The sequence below is a fragment of the Rhinoraja longicauda genome, chromosome 8 (assembly GCF_053455715.1).
Source record: "Rhinoraja longicauda isolate Sanriku21f chromosome 8, sRhiLon1.1, whole genome shotgun sequence".
Lineage (NCBI taxonomy): Eukaryota > Metazoa > Chordata > Chondrichthyes > Rajiformes > Arhynchobatidae > Rhinoraja > Rhinoraja longicauda.
In genome coordinates this window covers 35,522,932-35,537,987 of record NC_135960.1, presented here as the reverse complement: position 1 = coordinate 35,537,987, position 15,056 = coordinate 35,522,932, and the positions used below count along the sequence as shown (strand labels likewise).

The 15,056-nt window shown below is 45.8% G+C and overlaps 1 protein-coding gene across 1 annotated transcript in view; it reads right to left on the bottom strand.

Moving 5' to 3' along the window:
* LOC144596252 (flagellum-associated coiled-coil domain-containing protein 1-like) overlaps positions 1 to 13,912 on the bottom strand; it is a 50,532-nt gene extending 36,620 nt beyond the window's left edge. The window contains exons 1-3 of the mRNA XM_078404469.1: positions 13,786 to 13,912; positions 10,299 to 10,355; positions 1,635 to 1,704 (exon numbers count right to left, since the gene is read on the bottom strand). Coding sequence (XP_078260595.1) covers positions 1,635 to 1,704; positions 10,299 to 10,355; positions 13,786 to 13,865 — 207 coding nt within the window. The 5' untranslated portion in view covers positions 13,866 to 13,912. The remainder of the gene's footprint in view (positions 1 to 1,634; positions 1,705 to 10,298; positions 10,356 to 13,785) is intronic.
* Positions 13,913 to 15,056: the final 1,144 nt, after the last annotated feature.

Genomic DNA, 15,056 nt, shown 5'->3' with positions numbered 1-15,056 from the left:
ATAAACCTCTATAAAGTCACCCTTCACCTCCTATTCCCTATATCTGTACACTGGATGGTTTGATTGTAATCATGTATATTCTTTTCACTGACTAGATAGCATGCAACAACAAGCTTTTCTTTGCACCTCAGTACACGTGACAAAAAACTAGACTAAACTGTCCTAGCCTGCACTGTAAGGCCCTCCAATCTTGGCAACTTCCTCGCTGGGAAAGCAGACATAAATGATACTGGGTAAGGTGAAATTCGGACAAAAATACTTCAGACTTTGACTTTGGACCGTGAAAATACAGGGTGCAAACAGGCCCTTCGACCCACTGAGTCCATGCCGACCAGGGTTCACCTCATTCACTAGCACTATTTTATACACTAGGAACAATTTACACTTTTTACCAAAGCCAATTAACCTACAGGCCTGTACGTCATTGGAGCATGCGAGGAAACCGGAGCACCCGGAGAAAACCAACGCGGTCACGAGGAGAACATACAAACTCCATACAGGCAGAACCTAAAGTCAGGTTCGAACTCTGGTCTCTGGCGCTGTGAAGCAGCAGCTCTACCGCTGCGCCACTGTGCACTACTTCTCAAAAAGTTTCTTAAAGTGGATTGAGAGAGGCAATGTTTACAAGGGGAATTCCAGAGCTCAGTGTCTAAGCGACTGAGGGATTCCCAGCAGTGAAGCATGGGCCAGAGAAGATTTGGGGAGACATCGACAATAGACAATAGGTGCAGGAGTAGGCCATTCGGCCCTTCGAGCCAGCACCACCATTCAATGTGATCATGGCTGATCATTCTCAATCAATACCCCGTTCCTGCCTTCTCCCCATACCCCCTGACTCCGTTATCCTTAAGAGCTCTATCGAGCTCTCTCTTGAATGTATTCAGAGACTTGGCCTCCACTGCCTTCTGATGCAGTGAATTCCACAGATTTACAACTCTCTGACTGAAAAAGTTTTTCCTCATCTCCGTTCTAAATGGCCTACCCCTTATTCTTAAACTGTGGCCCCTGGTTCTGTACTTCCCCAACATTGGGAACATGTTTCCTGCGTCTAACATCAATCTGATGATAGAGTGGCAAAGGAATTTAAATGTAAGGCAGAGAAATTAAAACCTAAAGGGGCACTAGTGTTCTAATGTGGAAAGGAACAGAATGTGAAGGAGTCAGAGAGACAGTCGGAGAATTGAAAAGAAGTGAGATCTCATGATTTTGTGATCATGCTTGTATTAAAGTTCAGACAGATTGCTTAACTAACTTTGCTTCAATGAAAGTACTAAAATGGTTCTACTCACATTGCACCTAGTATGTGCCCATCAAATGATTGCTATGTATATCCTGCTGTGAGACTGCACAACCAGCACTGCTCCTAGCAGACGAGTCAACAATAACAGCTAAGAACACGCAGAAAACTGATGACAATTGATGTATCTATTATTTATAATGAATGATCTCTTGCTATCCACTTTGCTGCTGTAACACTGTAAATTTCCCCGGTGTGGGACGAATAAAGGAATATATTATTATTATTATTTTATTAAATCCAGATTTCAACAGTTCATTGCTGGCCAAATGTTGGGTCAAGCAGTGTTTGTGATGTGCAGTTCTATCATATGCTGCTCATATAAGGAAGTCGTTACCTGGTATTGTTGTGTGTGTGCCGGCTGATTCCCACATGTTCCACACAGCTGCCTGATGGTACATGGTGCGCTAGAGAGAAGACAAAGAGAGAAGCTATGAAATAATCCACTGTTCTACTCAGTGGGAAAATGGTTGCAAGTTCTGCACATCCTCACAATTCCTTGCCCAACCCACAGGAAGTCTGCAACATTTCTCCAGCAGATGGGATTAGTTTAATTGAGCATCATGCTCAGCATGGACATTGTGGCCCGAAGGAGCCCGTGCTGTACTGTTCTATCTTCCAACCCTCCTGTCATTCCCTCCTGTGTTTGATTACTGAGTGATGAATCATTTCTGAATCTATGAGTGTCTACCTTATATTTACAGCCCTTTGGTTATGGTGTGTAAACATCATAACATGATAGAACTGGGGATCATTCCTCAGCCTTTCATCTCTATGGATTGTTCAATTGTTCCTGATAGTTAGTGAATATCCACCTTGTTTTTTCACTTTCTCCACAGTCAGCACATCCTAATTACACAATGGACACTGCATTGGTCATACTTTAGCAAGTGTGGTCTTGGCCAAGACTGTATGCAGGTATAGCATTACCGCTCCAGCCTTTGAAATCTATTTCTCTGGAAGTGCAGTTTTTGAGGCAGCCTTGTTGAAAGATGTGCTTCTTCCCAAGATCGTGAAGAGAGCGCAAAACCGGATACATCGGTCGGTCAGCTATTTGTAGGAGTGATCTTCCTTGCAGTTAAAACTGACAGCATCTTTGGCATATAGTTTTATAGGAGCCAGCCACGTCAAAGAAACGCACTGACACTCGAAATAGACGTCATGATCAGGCAGCCAAGTAGATGAGGCATGGGATCAGCCATGATTTGGAGGGTTAAGCTGGTTCAAGGAGCCATTTAGTTAATTCTCTCTTCTATTTCTGTACACCTTCAGACTGGGTTAAATGGCGAGGTTTGAATGGTCTACGCACTATTTAAAAGTGATACAGACTCAGACATTTAATCTTCTACATGTTCATTGACACTGTGTGATTAAACCGTAAAATAATCGATCACTGAGATTAGAATTTCACTGAGGACACCACACAAATTTTGATAACTTCACATGACAGTCACCAATATGTCTTTGACATTCAACTCTGCAGAGCTGAATGGTAGATATATAGAAACATAGAAAATAGGTGCAGGAGGAGGCCATTTGGCCCTTTGAGCCAACACCGCCATTCATTGTGATCATGGCTGATCCTCCCCAATTAGTAACATGTGCCTGCCTTTTCCCCATATCCCTTGATTCCACTAGCCCCTAGAGCTCTATCTAACTCTCTTTTAAATTCATCCAGTGAATTTGTTTCCATTGCCTTCTGTGGCAGAGAATTCCACAAATTCACAACTCTCTGGGTGAAAAAGTTTCTTCTCACCTCAATTTTAAATGACCTCCCCTTTATTCTTAGACTGTGGCCCTGGTTCTGGACTCCTCCAACATTGGGAACATTTTTCCTGCATCTAGCTTGTCCAGTCCTTTTATAATTTTATACGTCTCTATAAGATCCCCTCTCATTCTTCTAAACTCCAGTGAATACAAGTCCAGTCTTTCCAATCTTTCCTCATATGACAGTCCCGTCATTCCGGGGATTAACCTCGTGAACCTATGCTGCACTGCCTCAATAGCAAGGATGTCCTTCCTCAAATTAGGAGACCAAAACTGCACACAATACTCCAGATGTGGTCTCACCAGGGCCCTATACAACTGCAGAAGGACCTCTCTACTCTACTCAAATCTTCTTGTTATGAAGGCCAACATGCCATTAGCTTTCTGCACTGCCTGCTGTACCTGCATGCTTACTTTCAGTGACTGGTGTACAAGGACACCCAGGTCTCATTGCACTTCCCCTTTACCTAATCTGACACCATTGAGATAATAATCTGCCTCCTTGTTTTGAAAGAGCTAATGGCTATTAACTTTGCATGATGGGATACTTGACCATTGTCTGCAAACCTGCTTGTATGCTTTTGGAGCTTCTATAATAAAATGGTAGAATGAATAAAGAAGATCAGCTTGAACTCTGAATAGCTGATGTTTGCAATATTGCACCTGGCAGGATGCAACTCCTAAATCTTGTACACCAGGCTCTGATAGTATATCCCTTTTGCTTGGGGAGGACGTCTGGGAATGATAAGAACAATGTAACCGCTGAGATTAGGATGTGGTTAACTGCTGACTACTTGTGGAATTGTGCAAACATAACCTTCTGTAGTATAATAAGGATCCTTACCTTTGACTAATGACTTTGTGTGAAACATTTTATGACGGTAGAGTGACAAATATATTGTGCAAGATACAATTTGTGATTGATTTGAAGGAAATGTTGTGTTAAACATTCTTGCAGCAAATTCTGTATAAAAATGCTGCGAAAATGCTGTATCTTTGAGTGGAAGCACGGGGAGTGCTGAGTATGGTTGTACACCCTTTGCACTGGTCCCCTCCACTCCCGTGTGACGATAATTAAAGCTTTGCTTGGTTTACCTTTAACTGTTTGTGTTGTTGTCTGTTTTAAGAAACGAACTTTAACAGTTTTTGCCGCCAAAGTGGTTAACCTCACATTTATCTACATTATACTGCATCAGCCATGCATCTGCCCACTCACTCAACCTGCCCAAGTCACCCTGCAACCTCCTAACATCCTCTTCGCAGTTCACACTGCCACCCAGCTTTGTGCCATCTGCAAACTTGCTAGTGTTACTTCTATTTCCATCATCCAAATCATTAATATATATTGTAAATAGTTGCGGCCCCAGCACCGAGCCTTGCGGCACTCCACTCGCTACTGCCTGCCATTCTGACAGGGACCCGTTTATTCCTACTCTTTGCTTCTTGTCTGCCAACCATTCTCTATCCATGTCAATACCCTACCCCCAATACTGTGCTCTAATTTTGCTTACCAATCTCCCGTGTGGGACCTTATCAAAGGCTTTCTGAAAGTCTAGATACAGTACATCCACTGGCTCTCCTTCATCCATTTTACTTGTCACATCCTCAAAAAATTCCAGAAGATTAGTCAAGCAGGATTTCCCCTGACTTGGACCAATCATTTTACTGCTATCCAAATGCACCGTTATTACCTGTATAATAATTGACTCCAGCATCTTCCCCATTACCGATGTCAGGCCAACTGGCCTATCATTCCCCGTTTTCTCTCTCGCTCCTTTCTGGAAAAGTGGGATAACTTTAGTTACCCTCCAATCCACGGGAACTGATCTTGAATCTATAGAACATTGGAAAAAGATCACCAATGTGTCCACGATTTCTAGAGCCACCTCCTTGAGTACCCTGGGATGCAAACCATCAGGCCCTGGAGATTTATCAGCCTTCAGTCCCATCAGTCTACCCAATACTATTTCTCGCTTAATGCAAATTTCTTTCAGTTCCTCTGTCTCCCTAGATCCTCTGTCCTCTAGTACACCTGGGAGATTGTTTGTGTCTTCCTTAGTGAAGACAGATCCGAAGTACCTGTTCAACTCTTCTGCCATTTCCTTGTTCCCCATAATAATTTCACCCGTTTCTGCCTTCAAGGGACCCACATTTGTCTTTACTAATCATTTTCTCTTAACATACCTAAAGAAGCTTCTACTATCCTTCTTTATATTCTTGGCCAGCTTACCCTCGTACTTCATCTTTTCAGCCTGTATTGCCCTTTTTGTTACCTTCTGTTGTCCTTTGAAAGTTTCCCAATCCTCCGGCTTCCTGCTACTCTTTGCTATGCTATACATCTTTTCTTTTAGTTTTATTCCATCCCTAACTTCCCTTGTCAGCCACGGTTGCCTCTTACTCCTCCTAGCAATTCCTTTACCTCGAGTTCCCTTATTAAACCTGGTTCATTAGACAACACTAAATCCAGAATTGCCTTCTCTCTGGTAGGCTCCAGTACAAACTGCTCTAAGGATTCATCTCAGAGACACTCTACAAACTCCCTTTCTTGGGGTTCAGAACCAACCTGATTTTCCCAGTCTACCTGCATAATAAAATCTCCCATAACCTTTGGTCACAGCGGCATCACCTTTATTACATGCCAATTATAACTCCTGCTGCAACTTGCACCCTATATCCAAGTTACTGTTTGGGGGCCTGTAGATAATTCCCATTAGTGCCTTCTTACCTTTACAATTCCTCAATTCTATCCATAGCGACTCTACATCGTCAGTCCCTATGTCACCCCTTGCAAGAGACTAAATTTCATCCCTCACCAACAGAGCTACCCCACCTCCTCTGCCCACCTGCGTCCTTTCTGCAGGACGTATAACTTCCCTTGTCAGCCACGGTTGCCTCTTACTCCCCTTAGAATCTTTCTTCCTCTTTGGAATGAAATGATCCTGCATCTTCTGGATTATGACCAGAAATTCCTGCCATTGCTGATCCACCGTCATTCCTGCTATGATCCTTTTCCAGTCGACCTTGGCCAGCTCCTCTCTCATGCCTTCATAGTCCCCTTTGTTCAACTGCAACATTGACACTTCTGATTTAACCTTCTCCTTCTCAAATTGCAGATTAAAACTAATCATATTATGGTCACTACCTCCAAGCAGTTCCCTTATCTTGAGTTCCCTTATTAAATCTGGTTCATTGGACAACACTAAATCCAGAATTGGCTCCAGTACAAGCTGCTCCAAGAATGCATCTCAGAGGCACTCCACAAACTCCCTATCTTGGGGTCCAGAACCAACCTGATTTTCCCAGTCTACCGACATATTGAAAGCCCCCATAACCACAGTGGCATTACCTTTGTTACATGCCAGTTTTAACTCCTGCTGCAACTTGCACCCTATATCCAGGCTACTGTTTGGGGGGCTGTAGATAACTCCCATTAGCGTCTTCTTACCTTTACAATATATGACAGAAACTGAATGGGCTTCAGACAGGATGGTGCTATTAAACAGAAGATACTCATTGAATTGTTAGGATATCCATTACTGAACACAGTGGTGAATTCAGCTCAAGTTGCAATTTACATTATACCAGATCTAGTCTTCAGATATTTCAACTTCCTTAAATCAGGCAGCAGCACACAAGCCAAAAACAATGCCAAGGTGGTAAAATTCTTCTTAATCAGACAGTTGTAACACAGTAAACCCTCACAATAATGGACCACACGGGGGGAGATGGTGTCCTTTATTACCGATTGTCTGCTATAACTAAATAAGGAGGTAAATCTCTACAGTACTAATGGAAAAACAACTAATAAATATACACTACACAATGAATAGTAGAGGACACAAAATACACAATACCTTGGGACGGCACAGTGGGACCGCGGTAGCGTTGCACCCTTACAGTGCAAGAGACCCGAGTTTGACCCTGACCTCAGGTGCTCCCTGTGGCAGCACGAGTTTCCTCCAGGTGCTTGGGTTTCCTCCTGCATTGCAAAGATGTGCAGGTTTGTGATTTGGTTGGCTTCTGTGGCTCACTGGTGGAACTGCTGCCTCACAGCGCCAGGGACCTGGGTTTGATCCTGGCCTCGGGAATTCCCTGTGGCCACGTGGACTTCCTCCGGGTGCACCGGTTCTATCCTGCACACCGAGTTATCCCAAGAGTGTGGGGTGGAGATGGTGTGCCGGGGTGTTCCAGTGAAAACTGTCCAACCTTTCCCTGCAGCTAATGCCTCCTAATCCAGGTATCACTCTGGTAAACCTCCTCTGCACCCTTTCCAAAACCCACATCCATCCTGTATTGAGGGAACCAGAACTTCATGCAATACTCCAAATGTGGCCTCATCAACATCCTATAAAACTCCATCATGACATCTTGACTGCCCTGGCCAATGAAGGCAGGCATACTATAGGCATACTATAGGCTTTCTTTATGACTATAGTAATACCACTTTTAGGGAATCATGGACTTGGACCCCTAGATCCCTCTATACATCAATGTTGTTAAGAGTCTTGCCATTAATTGTATATTTTCTCCTTACTTTAATCCCCACCTCACACCTGGTCAGATTAAACTCCATCTTCCATTTCTCTGCCCATTTCTATATCCCTCTGAATACCTTGACAGCCCTTCTCACACTCTGTGACCCAATCTTGTTGTCATCTGCAAACTTACTAACCAACCCGTCCATATTTTATGACCAAGTTATTTCTATATATCACAAACAGCAGAGGTCCCACCACTGATCCCCGTGGAATTCCGTTGGTAACTGACCTCCAGCTAAAATATTGTACTTCTACAACATTCTGTCTTCTGTGAATAAGCCATAGTATAAATTGACTGAATAATAATAATAAACCAACTATACCAATACCAAAAAGTGTTCAACTTTCAAATCAGTAAATTGAAGGAAAACAGGCATTCTCCAAAAGGCCAGTGAAGAGTCTTGGCAAGGTGTTTAACAGCAGTCTGAAGAATACAGCATCAGTCCAGGCAACCTGTCAGGAGCTGGAGAGCTGGTTGAGAGAGGTGGACCGGTCAGGGCTGCCCGGCAAGTTCAAGACGTGGATATACCAGCATGGTATTCTGCCAAGGATATTCTGGCCACTGCTTGTCTACGAAGTCCAAATCTCCACCGTAGAGAGCTTGGAGAGGAAAGTCAGCAGCCTCTTCAGAAGGTGGCTGGGACTGCCCAGGAGCCTTAGCAGCATCGCCCTTTACGGTAACAACACCAAGCTCCAGCTGCCCCTGAAGTCCCTGGAGGAGTTTAAGGTGAGGTGGTGCTGTTCAGGGCAGAAGTGATGCTGTACAGGGACTCCAGTGACCCCAAGCAGGGGTGGAGGTGAAAACTGGGAGGAAGTGGAGAGCCGGTGAAGCTGTGCTGCAAGCGGAGTCTCGGATACGCCACAGAGTCCTCGGGGAAGAGCTGGTCTGGGAACCTTCCCAACTCCCCAGTTTGACAAGGCCAAGGGGAAGGAGAGGCTCAGGCTGGTCCAGGAGGAAGTGAGGGCAGCGGTGGAGGAGAAGAGGTCTAGCAGAACGGTTGGCTTGAGGCAACAGGGGGCCTGGACTAGGTGGGAGCAGGCCATGGACTGAAAAGTCACAGACTGAGCTCTGGCAGGCTGAACCACAGCGTATCAAGTTCCTAGTCCAGGCAGCGAACGATGTCCTGCCCAGCCCATCGAACCTCTTCATCTGGGGCAAAGCGGAATCTCCGGATTGTCCGCAATGCTCAGGCAAGGGGATGTTGGAACACATCTTGAGCTGCTGCCCAAAGGCTCTTGGGCAGGGCCGGTACACCTGGCGTCACGACCACCTGAAACCCATTGCAGAAGCCATCAGCATGGGAATCAGCAGCTGCAGACGAGCACGCCCCACCATCCAGATGATCATCTTTGTGAAGTGCAGAACCAGGGGTCACAGCTTAAGCATAAGGGGGAAGTCTTTTAGGACCGAGATGAGAAAACATTTCTTCACACAGAGAGTGGTGAGTCTGTGGAATTCTCTGCCACAGAAGGTAGTTGAGGCCAGTTCATTGGCTATATTTAAGAGGGAGTTAGATGTGGCCCTTTTTGCTAAAAGGATCAGGGGTATGGAGAGAAGGCAGGTACAGGCTACTGAGCTGGATGATCAGCCATGATCATATTGAATGGCGGTGCAGGCTCGAAGGGCCGAATGGCCTATTTTCTATGTTTCTATGTTTCTATGTGAAGGCTGGAGTGCAGCTGCCAAGAACCACTGCAGCCAAGAATCCTGGTGACTGCGCAGGACTGGCAGCTTTCTGTATACCTGGTGAAACAGCTGAAGTTCCCCCGGCACATCGCCACGACCACCCTGAGGCCAGACATCCTCCTGGTCTCAGGGGCGACCAAAAACATCGTCTTGTTGGAACTGACAGTGCCGTGGGAGGACCGTCTGGAGGAGGCCCACGAGAGAAAGAAGACCAAGTATGAAGAGCTGGTCATAGGCTGCCGTAAGCAGGGCTGGAAGGCAAGGTGTATGCCCATCGAGGTTGGCTGTAGAGGTTTTGCAGGGCAATCGCTCTACAAGGCCTTGAGTGCACTGGGCATCACTGGAATGGAAAGAAGAGCCATCAAGAACAGCCACAGAGGCAGCGGAGAAAGCCTCAAGATGGCTCTGGATCAGGAGAGGAGGTCCATGGGGAGGAGCGAATGTCACCTGAACACAAGTCGTGGTCTGATCAACCACGGCTGGGTCACCCGGGCGAGGGGGTCTGATGTTGAAAGAACCGAAACTTCCAATGACCCCAGGTTACATCACTGATGATGTGTTCAGGAGTATCAAGAGATGTATTTTATTAATCACATGTGGAATCAAAATGTGGTTTTAATTACACCTCCTCCCCACAATTTCATCGATTCCGTTTATATTCAGACTGTCAACACAGGTGCCGAAACTTTCTAATCTGACATTTTATCTTAAGGTGCTGATTCAAAAATTTCACTCTTATCTTGGCTGCAAAGTTCCAGTTGGGGTGGAATATGTGAGAAACAGGCAACAATTCTTGAATTCAGTAAAATGACAACTAAATTTCCATGACAAAACTACATTTGCAAAATAATCCCTTGAATTTTATTGGAATCCCAAATTATTAACTGTGATATTGTTCTTTAACTGAAAATGGAACAGAAATCTCACATCCAAATGAGCATCTCACAGGGACCATCTCAAAAATACAACATTATAAACTTTGTATCTCCCACCCCAACCTCATCCATACCTTGACTGAGCCAATGAGAGATCACATGTCATACTTGGATAACTGGATTCAACTGCGCTGAAAAGTAATGATGAAAGAACATTAGAATCTTACCCGTAACGTTATGAGCTGTTTTACATTCTCCCCTTTGAAGCATTTTTGTGGCCACACGACTTGGAAGAAATGGGCAGGAAAGTAATATCTCATACAGCTTAAGAGCAAGATTGGAAAAAAACCCCATCTCATTCCTTCTATCCAAGCCTCCACAGGAACGCCTTGAATCACGAGGAGAATATTAAATGGGGGAAAATATGGGCAAAACTGTGTTTATTCATGAGCTTAACCCAATTGAAAAGCTCAGCTGCTTTAGAATTTTTTCTGCATTGCATGAAGATCAGAAACATTCTCTTCCTACTACCGCCACTCCACCATGTTCAATACAGAAACACAAAAGTTTGGGATTAAAGTGCAGACTCATCACATTTAGAAGGAAAAAAGTTGTTTACAAATAATTTGAGGAGAACATAAAGGGGAGAAAAAAATCAACTGAAGCAGAGATTTAAAGAACTTTCCCAACAATTGTGAAACAATATAAAATGGGTAGAGTGAGACACCAGCATCTTAAATTCCACAAGATCTTTTTTCAAGATTGCTTTATTTAGCTTATTACAAACAGGTAAAGCTGCCTGTGTGAAGTTTATTTGTTCTCCCTGTGACCATGTGCATTTCGTCTGGCTTCTCCTGTTTCCACCCACATCTTCCAAATAACACGAGTCGTAGATTAATTGGACACTGCAAATAGTAGAATTTGGGGGAAATTAATGGATATAACAACATAGCACAAAAAGTAAGGAAATGTGTGTTTGGTAGATTATTTCTTTGTTGTAACAATGCTTCTTGGCAATAAATCTTATACCGTTGGAAAGCCTGTTTATTTCCCTTTTAAATGGTGCCACATTTGTAAGGAACATGCATTTGTGGGATGAGCAGCAGAGCTGAGTATGTGGGTTGCGCCCATGAAAAATCTGCCAAATCTTCTCTGCCAATGCCAAACAGCTTATTCTGCCATTGACTCTTGTTCGGTGTTGTTTGGTGGATTGGATGATTGAAGTCTGAAGAAACAAGACATATTGGCAATTTAACAATTTATTCATTTAATAAACAGGAGCCTCAGTAGCGTGTGGAAGAACCATACACAGCCACAACAGCCTGGCATCTCGTCCTCATGCTGATCACCAGCCTGGTCACACACTGTTGTGGGATGGCATCCCATTCTTCAACCAGCATTTGTCACAAGTCAGCCAACGTGGTTGTATTGGTCACTCTGGCACGAACAGCACGCCCAAGCTGATCCCACAAGTGTTCAATGGGGTTGAGGTCAGGACTGCTGGCAGGCCATTCCATCCTCTCCACTCCCAAATTCTGGAGGTAGTCTCTGAGAAACCCTGCTCTGTGGGGGCGAGCATTGTCATCTTGGAGGATAGAGTTCGGTCCCAGACTGTGGAGATATAGGATTGCCACTGGTTGCAGAATCTCATCTCGATATCTCTCTGCATTGAGATTGCCTCCAATGATGACAAGCCTCATTTTTCCAGTGAGGGAGATGCCGCCCCACACCATCACACTGCCTCCACCAAAAGATGTTACTCTATCGGTGCAGCAATCAGCATAGCGTTCTCCGCGTCTTCTCCACACTTTGACCCTATGATCCAACTGCCATAGGCAGAATCTGGACTCATCGCTGAACATAACGTTCCTCCACATGTTCAGGTTCCAGTGCACGTGTTGCCGACACCAGCGCAAACGGGCCTGACGATGAAGGGCAGGCCTCCTGGCAACCCTATGAGACCGGAGATCGGCTGCGTGCAGTCTGTGCCGAATTGTCTGGGCAGAGAGCCGTCGGCCATATCGTTCTGCAAACCTTGACTGCAAATCTGTAGAAGACAGCCTACGGTTCCTAAGTGCTGACAGGGTGAGGAAACGGTCTTCTTCGGGTGTCGTCTTCTTGGGACGCCCACTTCGCTGCCTGTCTCTGACATCCCCCGTTATATGGAACTTGGCCTTCACTTTGGAGATGGTACTAGGGCTCACTCCAAATAATGCCGCAACTTGGTTTTGCGGAACACCAGCTTGAAGTTGCCCTATCGCACGGGCCCTATCCAGATCAGTCAAACGTGGCATGCCGATTCTTGGAGCAGACACCTACTGACCACTGTAGCAGGGCCCATGCTCACAGATGCTGCCAATCAGGTGCCAATCAGGCACCTGATTGTCAGCACCTGGGGGTACCAGAAGCTCAAAACAAGAGTCAATAGCAACAGCAGAATAAGCTGTTTGGCATTGGCAGAGAAGATTTGGCAAATTTTTCATGGGCGCAACCCATATACTCAGCTCTGCTGCTCATCCCACAAATGCATGTTCCTTACAAATGTGGCACCATTTAAAAGGGAAATAAACAGGCTTTCCAATGGTATAAGATTTATTGCCAAGAAGCATTGTTACAACAAAGAAATAATCTACCAACACACAAATTTCCTTACTTTTTGTGCTATGTTTATGTAGGGATGTTGCCTAATTTAATGCTCTTCACTGAGGAAAGCAAAAGGTAAGATTTATGAGGATGTTGCCAGGACACGATAGCCTAAGCTATAGAGAAAGGTTGGGCAGGCTAGGACTTTATTCCTTGTAGTGCAGGAGGCTGAGGGGTGATCATATAGAGGGGAATAGATAGCGTGAATACAGTCTTTTACCCAGGGGAAGGGAATCAAGAACCAGAGAATATAGACTTCAGATGATTGGGACAAGATTTTAATAGGAAACTGAGGGACAACGTTTTCATTCAGAGGGTGGTGGGTATATGTAACGAGCTGCCAAAGGAGGTAGTTCGGGCATTTACTATAGCACCATTTAAAAGACAGGTACATGGACAGGAAAGGTTTACAGGGATATGGGCCAAACGCAGGCAGATGGGACTATCTTAGATGGGGCATCGTTGGTCAGCATGGACGAGCTGGGCTGCATGACTATTAATCGCCTTCATTAGCCAAGGCCCAACTCCCTGAAAGCCCTTCCCCAATCCCTCTTTTGCCCTTTAGGTAGATATTGAAAAATATCTCTCTTACCCTACTATGATGCATCTAATTACCATGGGGATGACATTGCGCAAGCTACCCTCCCGTGCAAATGCCCTTCTACATTAGGGACACAAATCTGGAGCACAATATCTACTGAAGGGACTCAGCGGGTCGAGAGAGATGGAGGAATTGGGCGACGAGGAGGAATTGTCGATATTTCGGATGGTAACCCCGCATCAGTACCATTGGGCCTCGTAAATTTAAAATGCTATATAAACGCAAGCTAAAGAGGGCCAGAGGGTTCACTTTTCTCCAAAAGCAGCGACGAGGAGGCTTTAAGTGGGTGGGGGTCGGTTTCTTGCTGTGACCTGATCAGATTAGGAGCCGTCGGGCCATTTCCCAGCTTCCCTTCCATTACCCTGATATTCAAATACCTGTTCCTCTGATACATTGGATCCAATGTTTCTTCCTCGACGCCCTCAGACACCTGGATCCAGATGTGGGCTGGAGTCATTGGCCCAGGGGAGGCGCTTTAGTGGAAAGGTGCACAGAGTTTGCGGAGGGTCAGGCGGAGGTTGGTGTGGGGGGTGGGGTTGGGGTTGGGTGTGGGGGTGGTTCACCAACACGGCGAGGCGAGGAGGGGGTGGAACTCGAGTTGCCGGGCTAGCGGTTGCCGGGACAGCCGGTGTCCACGTAACAAAGAATGGACCTTGCCCGGGCGTTGCACTGTTGCTGGGAGCGCCTCTTGCTGCGAGCCGGGCAGCCTTGCACTGTTGCTGGGAGCGCCTCTTGCTGCAAGCCGCCTTGCACTGTTGCTGGGAGCGCCTCTTGTTGCAAGCCGCCTTGCACTGTTGCTGGGGGCATCTCTTGCTGCGAGCCGGGCAGCCTTGCACTGTTGCTGGGAGCGCCTCTTGCTGCAAGCCGCCTTGCACTGTTGCTGGGAGCGCCTCTTGTTGCAAGCCGCCTTGCACTGTTGCTGGGGGCATCTCTTGCTGCGAGCCGGGCAGCCTTGCACTGTTGCTGGGAGCCCCTCACCCCAACGCCATCTGTCCATTTCCCTCCACGGATGCTACCTAATTGGCAGAGTTTCAGAGTTTCCCCCGGCAGTTCGGTTTTTTTTGTTGTTCAATATTCCGGTATTTGCAGTCTCTTAAGAACAGAACACAGAGTAAGGTCTCGGCCGACAAAGTGCCGAAATAAACTAATCAGACCTTCAGTCTGAAGGGTCACCCATCTTTTTTCTCCGGAGACGCTACCTGACCCGCTGATTTACTCCAGCACTTTGCGTCTATCTTCGGTTCCTTTCTGCATATAAACGAGTCTCATCTGTCTGCACATGATCCATATGCCCCCATTCCCTTAATATCCATGTGCCCATCTAAAAGCCTCTTAAATGCTACAATCACACCTGCCTCCAGCATCACCCCGGCAGTGCATTCTAGGCACCCACTGTAAAAAAAAAAACGTGCACCACACATCTCCTTTAACGTTTTCCCCTCTCATAAAGCTATGCCGTCTAATCTTTGACATTTCCACCCTGGAAGAAAAAAAGTTCTGAATGTCTACCTTACCTATGCCTCATCCTTCTATCAGGTCTCCCCTCAACCTTCAGTGTTCCAGAGAAAATAATCCAAATATGTCCTTGTACCTAATGCCCCCTAATCCAGGCATTATTCTGGTAAACAACTTCTGCACCCTATCCAAA